Raw genomic sequence first — 17,085 nt, 5'->3', positions numbered from 1 at the left:
TATGCCCCCCATGCCAGATAGCGCCTCCCTCTCATGACCACAAGGGTCTCCAGACCAAAAGTCCCTAGACAGCAGAGCCCCTGTCCCATACAAACCTGCAAGTGTCCATAGCGAGACACACTGGGTGACTCTAGAAGGCTCAGCTTCTGCTCTAAATACATCTTGAACCTACACATTAGCTAACCTTTCTCAGACTCCAGCTTCCTGATATTCTGAAGGTAAAGAGTGGAGCAGAGTAATCTCTTTTAGCACTGACGTTCTGGAATTCTGCAGTCAGCAGCTGTTTTCTGTCCTTATTTCTAGAAGACGACTTGAAAGAGAAAGCAGAATATTCAGGAGAGGGGAGAGGATTTGAAGCGAGGGGCATGCCACACACGCAGGCAGGAAGTGTGGGAAGCGTGTGTATGGACTGGGCAGCAGGCCCTTCCGAGTGGGCGGTGAGAGATGGTTGAGTGATGGGGACTCCTGGCAGGGGGATTGCAAGAGGGCCGTGAACTTGAAGCCCACAGCTGGGACTTTATATTTCTTTGGCACCCAGCCTAGCACTTGGCATCCAGGAGTTCACCCAGGCAGCACTTGGGTGCAGTGTAAGCTGAGGCCTCTCCTAGTGCAGAGAGACGTGAAGTGAGGTGGTGAGAGCAGAACCATAGCAATACCCTGCCCAGGTCAAACCTCATCTCCGCCACCCGCTGGCTCTGTGACCGCGACACGTTTCTTAGCCTCTCGATGTCATTGCCTCTTCCAGAAGATGAAGATGAATAGGATGAATTCATGAAGGTTTCTTAAAATATGATTTCCTGAATATCCATCTACGGGACAGGAATTTACTTTTCACCTTTCCCTAGTCAGGGTCCACCCTTCCGTGCCCACAAGGTGAGGCAGGGGACTTAAATGGTGGCCCCCCTGGGTGGAAGGCGACAGGGAGAGCTGGGCGTGTGGCTGCCACACATAATGGTCTCCACGGGTCCTCAGAGCCTGTGCCGGCCCCCAGCAGGGGTGTCGGGGCCGTGCTGGCCCCTCCTGCGCCCAGAGCTTCTTATTCCTTCCTGTCTCTTCCCATCATGTCTCCTGCCTCTCAGCAAGAGGGAATGTGGCTTTCTCCGTGGCCCTTGGAGAACCACTGGGTTGAAGTTCTCTCTTCCTCTGGGCCGACCTCATCCAGGGTGGTAAACTGGCAAGCGAGATGGAGAACAGAGCTCCTCACCCCTTGCTGGTCTAGCCAGAAGCATGCTCTGGGCACATTGTCTGCCTTTTGTCCCTGTAGCTCACCAGACTACTGTAAAGGAAACCCAGAAACTACCCTGTGCCTACCTTGGTCTTCAAACCGTAGCACTATCAGATGGCTGACCAGACGGTCTGCGTCGGCATCACACAGCCACATTCTTGAGGGACGTGCCCGAGTGCCAACAGTGTCCCCGGCAAAGCTAGAGGAAACTCCTAGGCACCTTCTCCCTGCCAGGAACCTTGGCACGTTTGTGCTTCTCTCCCCGTTTTATAGATGAGAGGCCTAGAGATGAGAGATGGGGTGACTGGCCCACAGGTACACAGCCGTGTTGGCGAGTACTTCATCAGTTTTTCCTGCCACCCTTTGGTGAGCTCCTGAGTCTCCAGATAAATGAAATCAGCATTATTGTCTGCTGCCGAATATCATAAATCTCTCTGATGTGCCTGCAGAGAACTATGAAAGGTTGAAGACTTGATCCTCAATTACTATTTTGAGTTAGTGTTGTGCTCATTTCTCTCCCCTGTCGTGTTCATTTTCAATTATGTGGTCACCTGTGTAGCCGAGCAGCTGTGTAGCTGTGACAGCCCAGGGGCGGGGCCGGCCACTCACTGGCTGCTGGACCCCAGCCCCGGGCCCAGGGTCTGGTAGTAGCTGGGGATGAATGAGCCGAGACATGTCCACTACCAGCCGAGCTTCTCCAGGGCAGCTACCACTCCTGCTGTCCACTCTGTGTCCCCAGCGTGTGGCACATGTGGGCGTCACGGATGGTGTTGAGTTCTGTGGCCACGAGCTGCCACGGAATGTGAGAACTTACAAATGCAAAGCTTGCTGAAGGCTGGACTTGGGGACAAGATTGGATAGAGGTACAAGTAGAAGGAGCCAGGTGACTTTAGGGCAAGGTAGTGACTCTTCCCGGTCTCCCCATCTGGAAAGGGGGAAGACGGCAACCTGCCTTGAGGGCTTCCTGCAGGGGTTTATGCAAGATGAGAGTAGTAGTCTCAGGAGTCAGACTGCCTAGACGGAGTCCCTCCCCTCCCCCACGTGCTGTGTGACCTTGTGGCAGTGAAATAACCTCTGTGCTCCAGCTTTCCATCTGTGAAATGGAGAGAGTAGAGCCCCATCGGGTCATTTTGAGGACGAGAGCAACTATCATGCGACAGACTTAGGACACTAAGCTATCAGTAAGTGCCCGTCAGGACTATAATACCATCAGCGACAGTGTGTTGGGGAAACCATCGATAGATATCGTTTCTCTGATTATTGTTACTCGGTCCTGAGGTCCCTGGCCCAGCCTCCAGCCTTGGGGAGCCACGCTGGAAACCATGGATCTGGGGCAGCACAGTGCGGCTGCCTCTCAGTCTCCCCAGACAGCCAGAACCCTCGGCCTGCAGCCTGCGGTGGTGGATGTGGGCACCCTCCCAGCAGCCCCCAGCTACTTGTGAGACCCGGATGAACAAGAGAAACCCACGGGGAGGGAAGTGAGCAGGCCGGGGAGCAGCAGCAGAGTCCTCAGGAACCCTGGCAAACAGGCTGCAGGGCTGGCTCAGAGGGGCTGCACTTGGACAGTTGGACAGGCCTCGGGGATGAGGAGAGACCGGCCCTGGGATGGAGGGCTGGGTGTCTGGGGGCTGGCCAAGCGTCGGAGACAGACTTCAGCTGGCCTGGTTAAATCCCTGGAAAGAGGATCTCCGGGTACAAAAAAAACTGCCTAGTGCTAGTCTGCACCGGGCCCTATCACACGCTGCTGACTAGCTGGGAAGGGTTATCACCCTCCCTCCTCCGCACAGATACAAATGAAAAGCACCGCTGTCATCACCCCTGCTTGCAGGCACAGAGCAGGGGCCTCACTCCGCCTCCTGGAAAGTATCTCTCTGAACCTCCCCAAGTGGCGGGAGAGCTGGAGCAGGGCCTGGAGAAATCAGAGAAATTGACCACCTCGGTCACTGGCCTCTTACTTAAATGGATCAGCCCTTTTATGGCCTTGTTGAAAGCCACTTGAAGGGAAAACCACAACGCTGATCACCTCCTGGGGCAGCCCCCGGTGACCAGCTTAATAGATGTCTGCGTAAATCATCCTGCCCAGGAGGACACGGAGTCTGTCCAGGCCTCAGGGGGCCTGTCCGTCTCCAGAGGCACCTCCTTCAGGGACTTTCCAGAAAGAGCAAATGCAGCCCAGAGAGGTTCCAGGGAGGCTGCAGAATGAAGATTGGGTAGTTAAATTCTTGAACTACCTGGGCTGGGCAGTGTCCTGTTTTCCGGGGCCTTGATGGAAAACGTTTCTCACTTGCTTTAGGTGACTTGTCTGCCTTCGCTGGTAAAATCGCTTCCTTTGTGTGACTGAGGATTCCTGAAAAGCAGTTCCTCTGGGACCTCCTCGCTGGAACCCTTGGGTGGTCGTGTCTGGCTGGAAACACGAGACAGGCAGCTGATGCCTTGCCCCAGGAGGCTGGCATCCTCATGGAGAAAAACACACTTCCTACGAAGTAACCAAAACAAATAAAATAGTCAGAGGATGTGAGAGGCACTGACAAGTGGCCTGGAGACAGAGGCAGGGCAGGGCGTGCCCTCCTCCAGATGCACAGGCCGGGGAAGGCCACCTCTGGGCATGACATTTTAGCTCAGCCTTGAGGCACAGGAAGGCACCAGCTCTGAAGAGTGCCAGGGGAGGGCACCCCAGGGAGAAGGAACAGCAGGCGGAGTCCTGGAGGCAGGAAAGACCTTGACGTGTGGAAGGGACAAAAAAAGGAGAGATGCTTGAGCAGAGAGAGAGGAGGGCAGGGCTGAGCCCTGGAGGCCTGCACGGGCATGCATGCTAGCTAGCCCCAGTACACCAGTGGGCAGCAAGAGGCTTGAACAGGGAGGGTATCCTGGCCCTGCTTACATTTCAGGCTCACTCTTCTCTTGTGCAAGAGACTGGTTTGACTGGAGAATGAAGGAAGGAAGCACTACTGTGGTATTTAGCCAGGAGATGGGGTTCTTGGGGCCAAGGGACAGCCAGTGGACGTGAAAAGAGGTGGATGGACTTGGAATTGGGGGCTGGGGTGGGGGACCCAAAAGTGGATGGGGTGGATTGGGACATGAGAAAAGGCTCTTTCCTGAGCACCTGCATGGATAATCGTGACATCTATGGAGATGGAGTGACCAACTACCCAACAACCTTGGAGGGTGGGGAGCAACCATGTTAATAAAATAAAATGTTCTATTATGGACAAGCTGCACTTGAGGGTCTGAGAGACCCAGGAGAAGTGCTCAGGTAGACAGTTAAGCCCGCCGGATGGAGAAGGGTAAGGTCCCCACTGAGGGGCCAGTGGGATGTCAGATCCCCTGCCCTCTGCTCACCAGCTCTCACCTGGAAAGCTCCCCCTGGCTCTTGACAGCTCCTACATCGTGGGCTTGTTGGGTCACAATATATGTTGGTGGACAGAGAGGAGGTTTTAGGAGCAGTGTGCCATCAAGGTTACTCCTAAAATAGCAATTAACGTCATCATCTTAGCTGCAGTAATTTTCTTTCCTTTTGCCCCTTTCTAATTAAAATCAAGGATCTCCATAGTTGGTAAAAAACATTGCCTGACATTGTGGGGATTACTGGTCTACCAGCCCAGGAACTCGGTGAACCCAGCGGGGGCCCTCCATCACCTCTAGCAGGGTGCCCACACACAGTAGGTGCCTGCACCCACTCAGGGCTTATGCGATTCCAGGCATGTGGAATTTAGGTTTGACTGTGGGAGGAAAATATTTATCTGAGAGAGTCCAGCAGACATTGAGGATAGCAGACGAGATTTTGACATAGACAGGAAAGGAGAAGTGGCTGATTCACTGACAGGACAGGGCCCAGCTCTTTGCTCCCAAGAAGGAGGCTCTTGAGTTCGCAAAGATGCCAGATGCTGGTCTGTTCGAAGAAAGGTTGTCCTTACAATCAGCAAGTCTGAATCCTCCCCAAGGGGTGTGTGTGTGTGTGTGTGTGTGTGTGTGTGTGTGTGTGTGTGTGTGTGTACGTGCATCATGCAACACGCACATCCCTCTGGAATCCTCTGCAGTGTTGCCCCAGACCTCAACTGTTGCTCTCACGCGTTTCTTTGTCTTGTTCATTTGACCTGAAGCTTCTTCCTTAGGCTCCATACTTCATACTTCCTTGATGAAACCCTTGCCCCCCCCACACCACCCAGGCGTCTCACCACTTCCCCTGGAGATGGGTGCTGCCTGTTTTCAGCAGGGTCCGTGGGCCCACCTTATGTCCTCGGATCATGGCAGGTAACTGCCCTTTTGCAGATAAAAGTGACATTTCCATTCCAGACTGTGGAGCCCACTTCAAATTCTGGGCCAGGAAATGGACCAAGAAACACTAGGACACAGACCCATTCTCTGCCCTGCAAGTTCACGTCTGGATGCTGGTGCCAGGGTCGAAAGCCAGGCCCAGAGTCCTCGGCACCCACCCAGCTGACTCTCAGACATTTCTGGAGAGTCTTGCAACAGTGTTGGGTGACCTAGTCTTCCCCCACTGCCATGAAAAGCTCTTAGTCCTGGAGTCTAGGATCCTGACCCACTGTGCACCCCTTCCACCCCCAGATACCTTTCTTAATATGCCCCCACTGCTCTCTTACAAGTAGGGCCTTGGAGGCCTGGTCTGACACCCAGTTCCTGAGGCCTGTATGCAGGTAACAGCCCAAACAAGACCAAGCTGGTCCCGCCCACCTAGAGTCCAGCGCCTCTACATCAGTGCCACCTGGTGGCCAGGGGTTGTGTCTCATGAGGATCCCTCATGTCTCGTGGGGAGAGCCTTAGCAACCCCTACCATTGGGCTCCTGTTTCAGGACCCCCTCCAACCTAATGCTTCTCTGTCAGCAGAGATGATGTGTACATAAAAGGTCCTTGAAATAAGCCAGGAAGAAAAGGAAAAATACCAAATGGTTTCACTCATAGCAGGAGTGTAACAGACCAGGAGAGAAAATAATAATGAACAGTTATATACCAGAGACAATTTATGGGGGTGGAGTGGGGAATGAGATCAAAAACGGTGGGGGGGAGGGAAATGCACTGGATTATGGTGATGGCACACAGGGGATTTGGTGATGGGAAGCCCACGGGGATGACAACTGAGATGGAAAAACGCACAAAATGATGTAAAAGTAAACTATTATATTTTTTTTTTAAAAAAAGGTCCTTGAATAACATTCCATTCAATGTCATTTCATTGCAGCGTTGATGAGAAAAAGAAATCTCTCCCCATGTCACATGAAATGACCTTATTCAAGCACCTGCTTGAAACTGTTTAGTCACAGTTTCTAAGAACCTACCGACAATGTTAAGGGAGGCCTTAGGCGATCGATCAGGAACCCACTGAAGGATGGCGAACGCATCCATCCCACCCACTGCCTGAGATTCTCTTTGTGGCTCACCCCTCTGGTGCCCTCTCCCATCCTAGCCTTACTCATGAACAGGAACCTTTGTGCCATAAGCTTTCTGGATTAACCGCCCCTATCATTTCCTCTGAGGACAAGAAAGAAGGTCATTCCCCCACGCTGTAAGCCTCTTTTATGCCACAGAGTGGGTTCACTAGAAGTGGTAGAGGGGTTCTGAGCACCTGGCATCTTTCCTCCGATGCCTCCCTCTGAGTTAACAAGGGGGAGCAGGCGGGGTGGGGTCTGGACCAGCGGAGATGCAAGTGTGTGGGACGAACCCAGGAGACTGCGGGTCCCAGCCTCCGCTGCCCACACCAGCAGCTCCTTCTGACCATTCAGCTAGTTCATCTAGTACTAAGATAGCTCCCTCCAGGTAGAGACGTTTGGGGGTGCCCATGCTCCACTTGCTTTCCTAGAGACTATAGCTCTCCCCAGTCTGCCTAAGAACGTTCAGTAATTTTTAAGCCTGGAGCCACAGGATTAAGTAAAGATTCTCTAACCTGGCCCCTGCCCACCTCGCCACCCTCAGCTTTGGGCAGCCTGCCTAGAAATTCATGGCCCAGAAACACTGAAACCTCCATCGTTACCACATGTAGCCTGTCACATCTCATCTCCATGATTTTGCTCATTCTGCCCCTGCCCGTGAATTCTTCTGCCCGCTCGTCCCCATTCTCCGTATTTAAGGCCCAGCTCTGAGGTCCCTCCCCCAGGAAGCCCTGCTGAGTTCTCTGGGGCCAGTGCGTGTCTCTGACGCTTCAGCCACTACATTTGTCACAGTTCCAACAATCAGTACCGGGAGCTCCTCTCCTCCAGGTCCTGGGCACCCTGGCAAGGGCCCTGTCGTGTGTAGCTTCATGCTGCAGGCACAGGACAGAGCTTGTTGCAAACAGGTGCCCAGGTGCTCGCTGATTGGGTTTAGTCACTGATTGATCGGCTTGATCGTTCCCCTAGAGAAGGCACTGGCCTGTAGACTAGCGGGGTTGGAGTTGGTATCCCCCTGAACCCGTGGGTGCCCCTGCCTGCTCCCCCAGCCTCTCTTGCAGTGCCCCTCCCACTGGGTTCACTCCTCAGACACCTTGCCAGTGGTGCTCTGACTTCATGCTGCCAGTTCTCTGCCCTGCTGCTCCTTGAGTGTGGACGCCCACGCATCGTGTTTGTTCAGCTGATGTTTTAAACACCACCCAGTGCTGTGCACAGCCCAGCACCAGGCCTCTGGAAACACCACTCTTGACAGTCCCCAGCCAGGTGGGGAGGTCAGACAAGGAAGGAGGCAAACACACTAGTCCTCACTTCATGTCACCCATCAGCTCTTGGAAACTGACTTTAAGTGAAATAAGTAATGAGTAATGTCCTTTTGTTCAAGTCAATCAGTCGGGGTTACTTGTTATTAAAAAATTTACTTATGCATACAAGAACTGGAGTGCAGGCCAGAGGTGCAGGGGATGAGAGGATTCACCAGAGACAGAGTGGAGAGCAGAGCAAATGGATCTACTGAAACACACTGCTGAGGGAGCAGCAGGCAAGACAGGAGAGGTCTGCTGCGCCATGTGGGTCAGCTCCCTGGCCAGGGGGTCAAACTCAGGCCATAGTGGCTACAGATAGCTTGATAGCACTGAGGCTTTAACCCCTGTGCCTCCAGGGAGCCCCCACTTTTGTCTTATCAACATTCTAACAAAAGGGTGTGCTGGAGGACCTGTGGTGGCATGTTCTGTAATCAGGGCACAGTGCCACAGGTCACCCTGGCAGCATCTCCACAGACTGTGCCATTCACATCCAGCTTCACTGCTGACCGACCGTGTGGCCTTGGGCAAGACCCTTAATTGTACCGGTTTCTGTCCATGGTTCAGGGGGGTAAGGACTTACTTCTTAGAATTGTGTGGGGATTAAACAAATGAATTCGTGCAAAGAGTTTAACAGAGGGCCTCGCTGTGATAAGCATTCTGTACACGTGAGCCCTCCCAGCCTAGGGGGCTCAGGAGAGAGAGGAGGAAGGACGGCGAGCATCCTGCAGAACTGACGCCTAGGAACAGGCATCACATGAAGAGCACTTGCTAGGAGAGTCGCCCTGGAGGACCGGTCCCTGCAGAACCCACTGCACTGACATGTCCCCTCCCCTAGGGCCGACGATTGCTTCTGCGCGTCTCGGAAGCTGGACGCCGTGGCCATCGAAGCCAAGTTTAAGCAGGACCTGGGTTTCCGGATGCTGAACTGTGGGCGGACAGACCTGGTGAAGCAAGCAGTGTCTCTCCTGGGGCCTGATGGCATCAACACCATGAGCGAACAGGTACAGGGTTGGGGTGTCAGAGCAGGCACCCCCCAAGCCCACCACGTGCTCCCCCACCCCAGGGCAAAAGGCACTGGGCACTGGGCAGAGACTCCCTCTGCTGGTGACTTAGGGTGGCTTTTTTCCTCCAGCTTTTAAAATATCTCACAAAAATACCCTGATTCATCTTTATAGAAATAACACGTGATCATTGCAGCTGAAATGGAAAAAAGAGAAAAAATAGTCCTATTCCAGAAAGGAAATAATGTCATCACCCAGATAACCATCATTTATATTTATATTTAGTCTGTGTCCTTCAAGTTCTCTTCCCAACATGGATAAAATTAGTTCTCCGCCTGCTGGTCTGTTACTGCATCACAGAACAAGTCCAGCAGATTTCCATCAGAGTGCTCGAGTTGAAGGTACACAAAAGTCATTCTGGGGGGTACTAAAGCACCTCAGAGATAGGCAGCCATGTCCCCGGGCCCCGAAAGTGAGACTCAGTGAAAGGCTCATGTTTTACCCATTTAGGGACACTCCACATGTCAGGGAAGATGTTACAGAGAAAACAAAAAGTAGTTTCAGCATGAGCCCAGGTGGGAAATCACTGGGGGGGTGGAATCGCGTCTCACCTGAGCAGCTCGGCCTCAGGTTCCTGGGAAGCAATAGCAGCAGATCATTGTTCTTAAACAACACTGGGGAGATGCCCCCCAACTCCACCCCCACACTCCCAGGTGCACATTATTTAAAAAAACAAAAAAACAGGTGAGGGGATTTTCTTATATTTTGTTTTTATTCCTTATTTTTCTTATATTTTGTTTATATTCAAGGTCCCTTGCAATATCATGAATTTTTTTAATCACTTTTCATGGCTACATAAAATGATTACAGTATTTACCCAGCTAACCAACCTCCGTTGTTGAATTTTGGCTTGTTTCTAGTCACCTTTATCAATAATGCTGAGCTCAGCATACTTACAAGAGTCTTTGTTCAAATCCCTGATTAATTCACTATGGAAAGTCTTCCAAGTGGAAACAGTGGCTTAAAGTTCTGAACCTCAAATTATTTCCCCAGACTTTTGTTTTCTTGAACACACCCTCCAGTTCTACATTCTTTCCCTACTAGTCTTTTTGCTTATAAACAGTTCTAAAGAAGAACAGTTCTTCTTTATCTAGAAGAAATCTTTACATACTAGGTATACAGCCCTTTGTTATATTGTGACAAATTATCTCAATATATTATTTATTTTTTAATTTTATGTTTCCCATTTTATGTTCTCAATTCTGTGATGATTTTTTTTTTTTTGGTGATTTTTTCCATTAATTTCATGCCTAAAAATGGATCCCAAGACAAGTTCCATGATTTTCATGGTTTCAGTCTTTGCAATATACCTCTTAATCAAACCAGAAGTGATTTTAGTATATTGGAATGGTGTGAGGTAAGATTTTACAATCAAGCATTTTCCCAAAGAGCCGCCCTCACCACACTCTGGATCAAAAAATCCATCCCTTTCTTGAGTTGTGTTGGTTATGGTATGGTGTTGGCAATAAGCAGGAATCATGGGCAAATAAGGAACTCCTGAGAGCCAGTCCTCATTCACTTGCCTTTTGTTTATAAATAGTGACTTCAAACCACATGTCAGTGATGGGGCTTGGAGGTCAAAGCCAGCAGCTTATCCTCAGCAAAGATGACGCTTGTTAAGTTGTACGAGAGTGGCTGTCAACAGTGTTCACAATTACATTACTTCGGGTTGATGCCGTAGAATCTAGTTAGTTCCCGAGAACTGTAAGTGGACCAGCTACCTTTCAGAAAACACTGTCAGGCCTGTGGAGCTTTAGGATGGACAGATTGACCACAGCCCTCCAACAAACGCAGATGCGAAAAGCACAACCCATGTTCCCTCTGGCCTCCATTTTGGCCTTCTGGACATGGACCATGGTGCCCTCAAGAGTCACCGTTGACATCTCAGGGCTACACGTTGACATTTTTGCTGCTGGGTTTGCACAGCCTCCTGCCCTTGCATAACATTGTCTGTCTGTTGTCGTTGCGTGACAAGACCTCCTTCTTAACCTCCTCCACTCTCTGGTTCCCACCTCCCAGGGCATGACCCCCCTGATGTATGCCTGTGTCCGTGGGGACGAGGCGATGGTTCAGATGCTGCTGGATGCCGGAGCTGACCTGAATGTGGAGGTGAGGGTGCAGAGGGCATGGGGTCCCGGCATGGCAGATCCCAGGGGCGCAAGCAAAGAGAGGGTGCTTTTTGTCCCAAGAGCCACGGCTGGGGGCACTCAGTCCAGCATTCAGACCCTCCCTCTGCCTTTTAGCTGCTGTGGTCTCTGTAGGACCAGCTGCAAATTCCCTCCCTCTTGAGGGCCCAGCCCATCCAAAGCCAAGGAGCTGCCTGTTTGTTGTCTCGTTTTAAAACAATCCACAGAACACCGTCCTTTCCTGGTACTGACTCAGATTCCTCCTTGTGGGCTTCGGGGGAGTGAGAGTTCCCCAAGCCAACAGCCCTTTCCCTCTGCATCACACAAGCTGCGCATCGGAGCTGAGGTGCCGCTCCCCGACACCTCCCCACGGGCTCACCTTGTCAGCAGAGTTGAGCCCACAGGTCCTGACGCTGATCCCAGAGCGTCCTTGAGTTGGTGTGACGGAGTGGAAAGCCCACCCCCAACGTTTTGGGATTCAAGCCTTAGGTTCAGATTCTGCAACCATTCTTGGTGACTTTGCTTTTGTGCTTGGCTAAGTGGCTTGACCTTCCGAACCTTAGTGTCTCCATTTGCAAAATGGGAGAATAATAATCACACCTGTCTCAGAGAGATGTTGGGAGGAATAGAATGCCCAGTGCAAGTTTGGGAGTCATGCCCGGCCACCTCTGCAAGGTTTGTCTAAGTGGTAACCCACGTTCCAACCACGTTCTAGGCTGCCCAACCCCCACTGTCTGGCAGTAGATGAATGGAGGGTCCTCACGTGGCAGTTACAGCTCACCAACCTGGAAACCTTTCTAGTTCCAGATCAGTTCTCTTGTGTATAGTCTTCATACTGTGCCTTTTTGTTTTAATGAGTGAGTTTTATAGTCATCTGAGGAAAGCAAGTAATAGCATAGTTTTGGACCCAGAGCCATTTTGGATATTACAAATTTCACATATTTGGGATTTCTCTTTCACACACAGCCCTGAAGCCCAAGGGCCCTCAAACTTGGGGTCCTGGCAGAGTTCTCTGGGACTTTCTAGTCCATCACATGGCTTCCAGCTCAACTCCAGTGGATGTTCAGTGAACTCTGGCTCTGAATGAAACAGGCATCGTGGTTATGTGACCCCAGGAACACTGAGCTTGTGAGACCTCATCCTCACAACCCACTGACTCTCTCTGGGGTCCTGTGAAGCCCCCATGTAGAATATATCAGATTGCTCATGGCATGATTGTCCAAGGGAGTTCTTGCACCCACGTTTCCAAAAGCTAGTGGCTCCATGCCTACCAGGAAGCAGTGGAAGAGTGGAACGGGGACAGTGGGGTGAGCTAGAGCCGATAGTGACATTCCTCTGTCAGATGAGGTCTTCCTAGCCTGACAGTTCAAGGCAGACCACCCCTTCCCTGGAGTTGCTGCTACTAAGAATGTCCCCCAAGCGGTGGGTGTGGTGGTAACGCCATCTACACCCTGTCGCTCTGAGAACCACGCCCTCCCTCAGGCTGACAGAGGAGAGACACGGGAGAGCAGCTGGCTCTTCATAGCGGTGTGATAGCTCGGGGAGGCAGCTCAGAAGCAGGCACTCAGAGGTCATCCATTGAACTCCTTTTGATGAGAAGCAAAGGAGTCCTTTTGCCCACTGAGGGCATCAAGTCCTGCCCACATCGCCAGCATTTCCCAAGCTGCCTTACCGGATGACCTCTCTAGCCACAGATAGGTCAAATTTGCTAGTCTAAGTATTGTGAAGGTCACATTTTGAAAATAACTTCAATTTGTTTATAGGTTGTCAGTACTCCTCATAAATATCCATCCGTCCACCCCGAGACCCGCCATTGGACGGCTCTGACTTTTGCTGTGTTGCATGGACATATTCCTGTAGTTCAGGTATTAACGTATTTCCCTATCCACACCCAACCTTGACTTTCACCTCTTCCATTATGCAAATCGGTGCCTCCCCAGCATGCATATTCCCGGAGAGACTCATATTGGTTAATGGCAACTAAACACATTGCACGCTCATTTAAATATGAATGAAAGTATCGTAGGTGATGACCTAGATGGCCCGGCTTTAACCAATATGACATCATCACGTGCCTCGTGCCTCGAGCAGCCCCTTGCAGAGTGCACACCTACCACATTGCCCCGGCTGCTCAGGGTGGGGCCTGAGCTGTCATGTTTTGGACTTGTTCATTTCATCAGGACCTGAACATAAGACTTGACTGGCGTGAGACCTTAGAGCCTCTACGTCAGGTGACCACTGTGTAGAGGCCAGGGGGCTCTGACCAGTGGAGAGAAGTGGCCAAGTCGCCAGGGGGCATTTCCAGGACACTTGCTTGGCTCCTGCTTCTTGAGGACTGAGCCCTAGATGTCAGGAGCAGGGCCTTCCCATGTATCTCCTGGAGCAGCCCTCCACATATGGAGAAATGTCCCCATCAAAGGCCCTTTGGGAGGTGAATGCTGCATATTGTTGCATCTTCTCTGGCTGTTGAGAGTTGGTGTTCGGTGTCTTGCCATCCAGCACCGTCTAGATCTTGAACTTGGTCTTCAGCTCATCAGTAAAGAGTGGCCAGCATCCGGGCCCCTGGCCCACGCCTGCCCCATGGTGACTGCTGAACTTCGGGTTCATCAGGAACCCCCCTCCTCTGATGGGAGCATGAGCCTGAGCATGGGGCAGAGCAGGAAATATGGAGCGTTACGGGGACTGTTCACAGGTTGTTTCCTAGGTCACGGGAATTAGTACAGTCTTATTTTGGGAAGGTGAGTGTGTGACGGGCCATTGGGCGAGCTGGGTTCTGCCTGTAGAACATCCTAGTAAAGGATCTGAGAAAGAAGGGGTCCGAGGGTGGCCTGGTGGGCACAGATGCCACCCCTCTGCACGCACCGGCATCCCCAGCCTTTGAGTCAGGAACGAGCGCGGTGGACAGCTGAGCAAAGTCGAACGAAAGTCAGGCCCCTCTGGGCTGCCGAGAAACAAGTCACGGATGACCAGGTCTGAGTCCCGCCTGGCCGTGCCCTCAGGCGGCCCTGGGCACGTAGGAAAGGCAGCAGGTTCCCACTTTACGTTGGCAGTGCCGACAGCTCCTTCACTGTACCAGGACCCAGTGTGGGCAGAAGTGACTCCCAGATCTTTTAGGGGATGCACAGAATGGGATCAGCTGAAGCAAAACTCCTGGGAGCTTCCTAGGCCCCAGGAAACTTCATATTGCTAAACTGTCCTCAGAATCCCTTCTAGAAGGGAATCTTGCCCTGGTTGGCCCAGATGGTCCCCAAAATCTTCCAGAACCCAAGAGTCTGTGGTTCTCAGACATGACCTATGTCCTCCCAAAGCTCTGTAGAGTCGATCCAAAGAGGGGGTCTTGCAGCTGTCTGGTCTTTCTGGCCCATGCTTCTAGAAACATCCCCATACATAGAAACCCCTGAAGAGCTTGTTGAGATACAGGTTCTCATTCATTTGGTCTGGGATGTGGCCTGAGAGCCAGCATTCCAAACCGCTCCCGGAGAGGCAGCCGCTGCTGCCCGAGGATCTGGAGTGGGCTGAGGTTCTAGAAGACACGAGAGGCCCTCAGGTCACCCTGAGACACAGCTGCCCTCGCCCTGTGCACGTGGACACGGACCAGAGGGAGGGCAGGCCGCGGGCCTGGTGCTGACCTCATTTCCTGACACCTCACGGTGAGGGCTGCTTTTCCTCCACAGCTCCTCCTGGACGCCGGAGCCAAGGTGGAGGGCTCTGTGGAGCACGGCGAGGAGAACTACTCCGAAACGCCCTTACAGCTGGCGGCCGCCGTCGGTAAGCCTTGCTGCCTGCCCCCAGCCCGGGGCTTCCACCTCCCGCCCCTGACGTGCCCGTGACTGAGTGTTGGCTTTATCCTCTTATAAAACCCCCTTCTCTGGGCTTGCAGGAAATTTTGAGCTGGTTAGTTTGCTGTTGGAGCGTGGCGCCGACCCCCTAATAGGAACCATGTACAGGAATGGAATTTCGACAACCCCCCAGGGTGATATGAACTCTTTCAGCCAGGCCGCAGCCCACGGACACAGGTAGGCTAGGCTGGGCCAAAGCCAGGAGGCCCCAGTGGTGCTTGTTAAACATGCAGATTCCCAGGCCTACCCCAGACCATCACAGCTCTGGATGTGGGGCCACCGGCAGTCCAGGCCCCAGGCCTGGCCACAGTGGCCTTGACCAGCCAGCTCCACACAATGCACATCCACTCCCACTGGCTGGCGTCGCCTCACAGAGACTGCCCTCGCCCGTTTCCATCACAGTACCCCACGCTGGCCGGCCAGGCGGGAGAAGAACGCATTGAAAAAAGTAATACAAAGCCTCTCACGTTGTTCACTCCCAGTCAGCATTTCATTCAGGATGGACTGGTCAGCTATCGCTACATATAACTCCCCCACCCTCCCAGAGGCGTGCAGGCCGACTCCAAAAAGGGCAGCTTTCTAGAACCTTCTAGAGAAAATATTTGAGAAAAGCACCTAGCTCTAAGCTGACCCCAGGCAGCACAGCCAGTGGCGTTATCCATCCCCCAAACATGACCCCAGTGGTCAGATCTCCAAAATCACTGTCGCCCCCCCCAACCCCCCGGGGGCCCACCACACCCTTGTCCCTAGCGATGGGTCTCCGGGCTGCACCCACCCCACCCCTGCCCACCCAGCCCTTCCATCTCTGAGTGTCTTCCTCTCTGGGTTTGTGATTGACAGGAATGTGTTCCGCAAACTGCTCGCTCAGCCAGAGAAGGAGAAGAGCGATATCCTGTCCCTGGAGGAGATTCTGGCTGAGGGGACTGACCTGGCGGAAACAGCCCCGCCCCCCCTCTGCACCAGCCGAAACAGCAAGGCCAAACTGAGGGCCCTGAGGGAGGCCATGTATCACAGCGCTGAGCATGGCTACGTGGATGTCACAATTGATATCAGGAGCATAGGTCAGTGCAGGCAGCCTCGCCACTGGGTGGGGCAGGTCTCACGCGCACACACACACACACACACACATGCGCACACACCCGGGGGCCTGGAGCTTCTCACTGGCTGGCCACTCTGCCCTATGGGCAGCAGCCCCTGACCACCCGCAGATCACCTTCCCCTGGTTGCCACACTCTGGACCCTGGGCTAGGAATTTCAATCACCTGGGAGCTTGTGTGAATACAGATTGCCAGGCCCTACACCCAGAGGCTCTGTCGTCGAGGGTCTGGATGGATAAAGGCTGGAAATCTCTATATTTAACAACCATCCCAGGTGGTTCCCAGTGGTTGGAGAATCGCTGCCCGAGCTCCCCGGAAGCCATAAAGGAGGCCAGGCGACTGTCAGGACGAGGGACCGCTTGATCCCTGAGCAGGGGTCCACACGCTGAGCTCCCGAGCAAAGCCGCCCTCGGGAAAAGTTAGGATGGAGCTGCCTGGAGTGAGCTTGCCCAGGGCCTGAGCCTGGGGACCAGGCTAACCTGACCCGCACTGGCCTGGTGGGGGCAGCCCGGGCGGAGGAACAGCAGGGCTGGTGTGAACAGGCTTTGGCAGGGCAGGGCAGGCTGAGACACCCCCGAGACACACACACATACACACACCGTTCTGGGAAAAAGTCTGCCTCGAGGGGAGGCTGTCTGGTGTGTGGGATGTCACCCCGAGAACCCCGTTAGCGTGATTATGAAGCTGGAGCTGGAGAGGTTGGCTTGTTATGCAGCAGCGAGGTGTGTGCTCCCTTCTGGGCCTCCCGGCGAGAGCGGGAAGCAGATCACAGCAATCAGCTGCTGGAGAGGCCTCCTGCTCACGGAGGACGAGCTGCTGAATTGCCTGCAGGTGAAGATAACACTGGCACAGGGGCACGGCAGGCCCCTCTCACTCCGTGTCCCTCTGTGTGGGTGCCCAGCAGTTGATGTCAGGTCCAGCTCTAGGCCGCCGGCCCGGGTGTGGATGGACTGGCAAATCCGGCCAAGATTTCCCCGCACTGAGCTGCTCTCTCCTCAGAGAGCCGAGGCCATGGAGATGAATCGAGTCGGAGCTCGCAGATGTGATTTGTATGA

At 53.1% G+C, this 17,085-nt stretch overlaps 1 protein-coding gene across 1 annotated transcript in view; it reads left to right on the top strand.

Annotated features, from left to right (window-relative positions):
* BTBD11 (BTB (POZ) domain containing 11) overlaps positions 1–17,085 on the top strand; it is a 233,865-nt gene that overhangs the window by 194,204 nt on the left and 22,576 nt on the right. The window contains exons 6-11 of the mRNA XM_004676473.2: positions 8,743–8,908; positions 10,988–11,077; positions 12,858–12,959; positions 14,769–14,862; positions 14,975–15,110; positions 15,774–15,994. Coding sequence (XP_004676530.1) covers positions 8,743–8,908; positions 10,988–11,077; positions 12,858–12,959; positions 14,769–14,862; positions 14,975–15,110; positions 15,774–15,994 — 809 coding nt within the window. The remainder of the gene's footprint in view (positions 1–8,742; positions 8,909–10,987; positions 11,078–12,857; positions 12,960–14,768; positions 14,863–14,974; positions 15,111–15,773; positions 15,995–17,085) is intronic.

The sequence above is a fragment of the Condylura cristata genome, unplaced genomic scaffold, assembly GCF_000260355.1.
Source record: "Condylura cristata isolate star-nosed mole 26May11 unplaced genomic scaffold, ConCri1.0 scaffold00004, whole genome shotgun sequence".
NCBI classification, from domain to species: Eukaryota; Metazoa; Chordata; class Mammalia; order Eulipotyphla; family Talpidae; genus Condylura; species Condylura cristata.
Note: the sequence above shows the minus strand (reverse complement) of the source record. Positions and strands in the feature narration are given on the sequence as shown.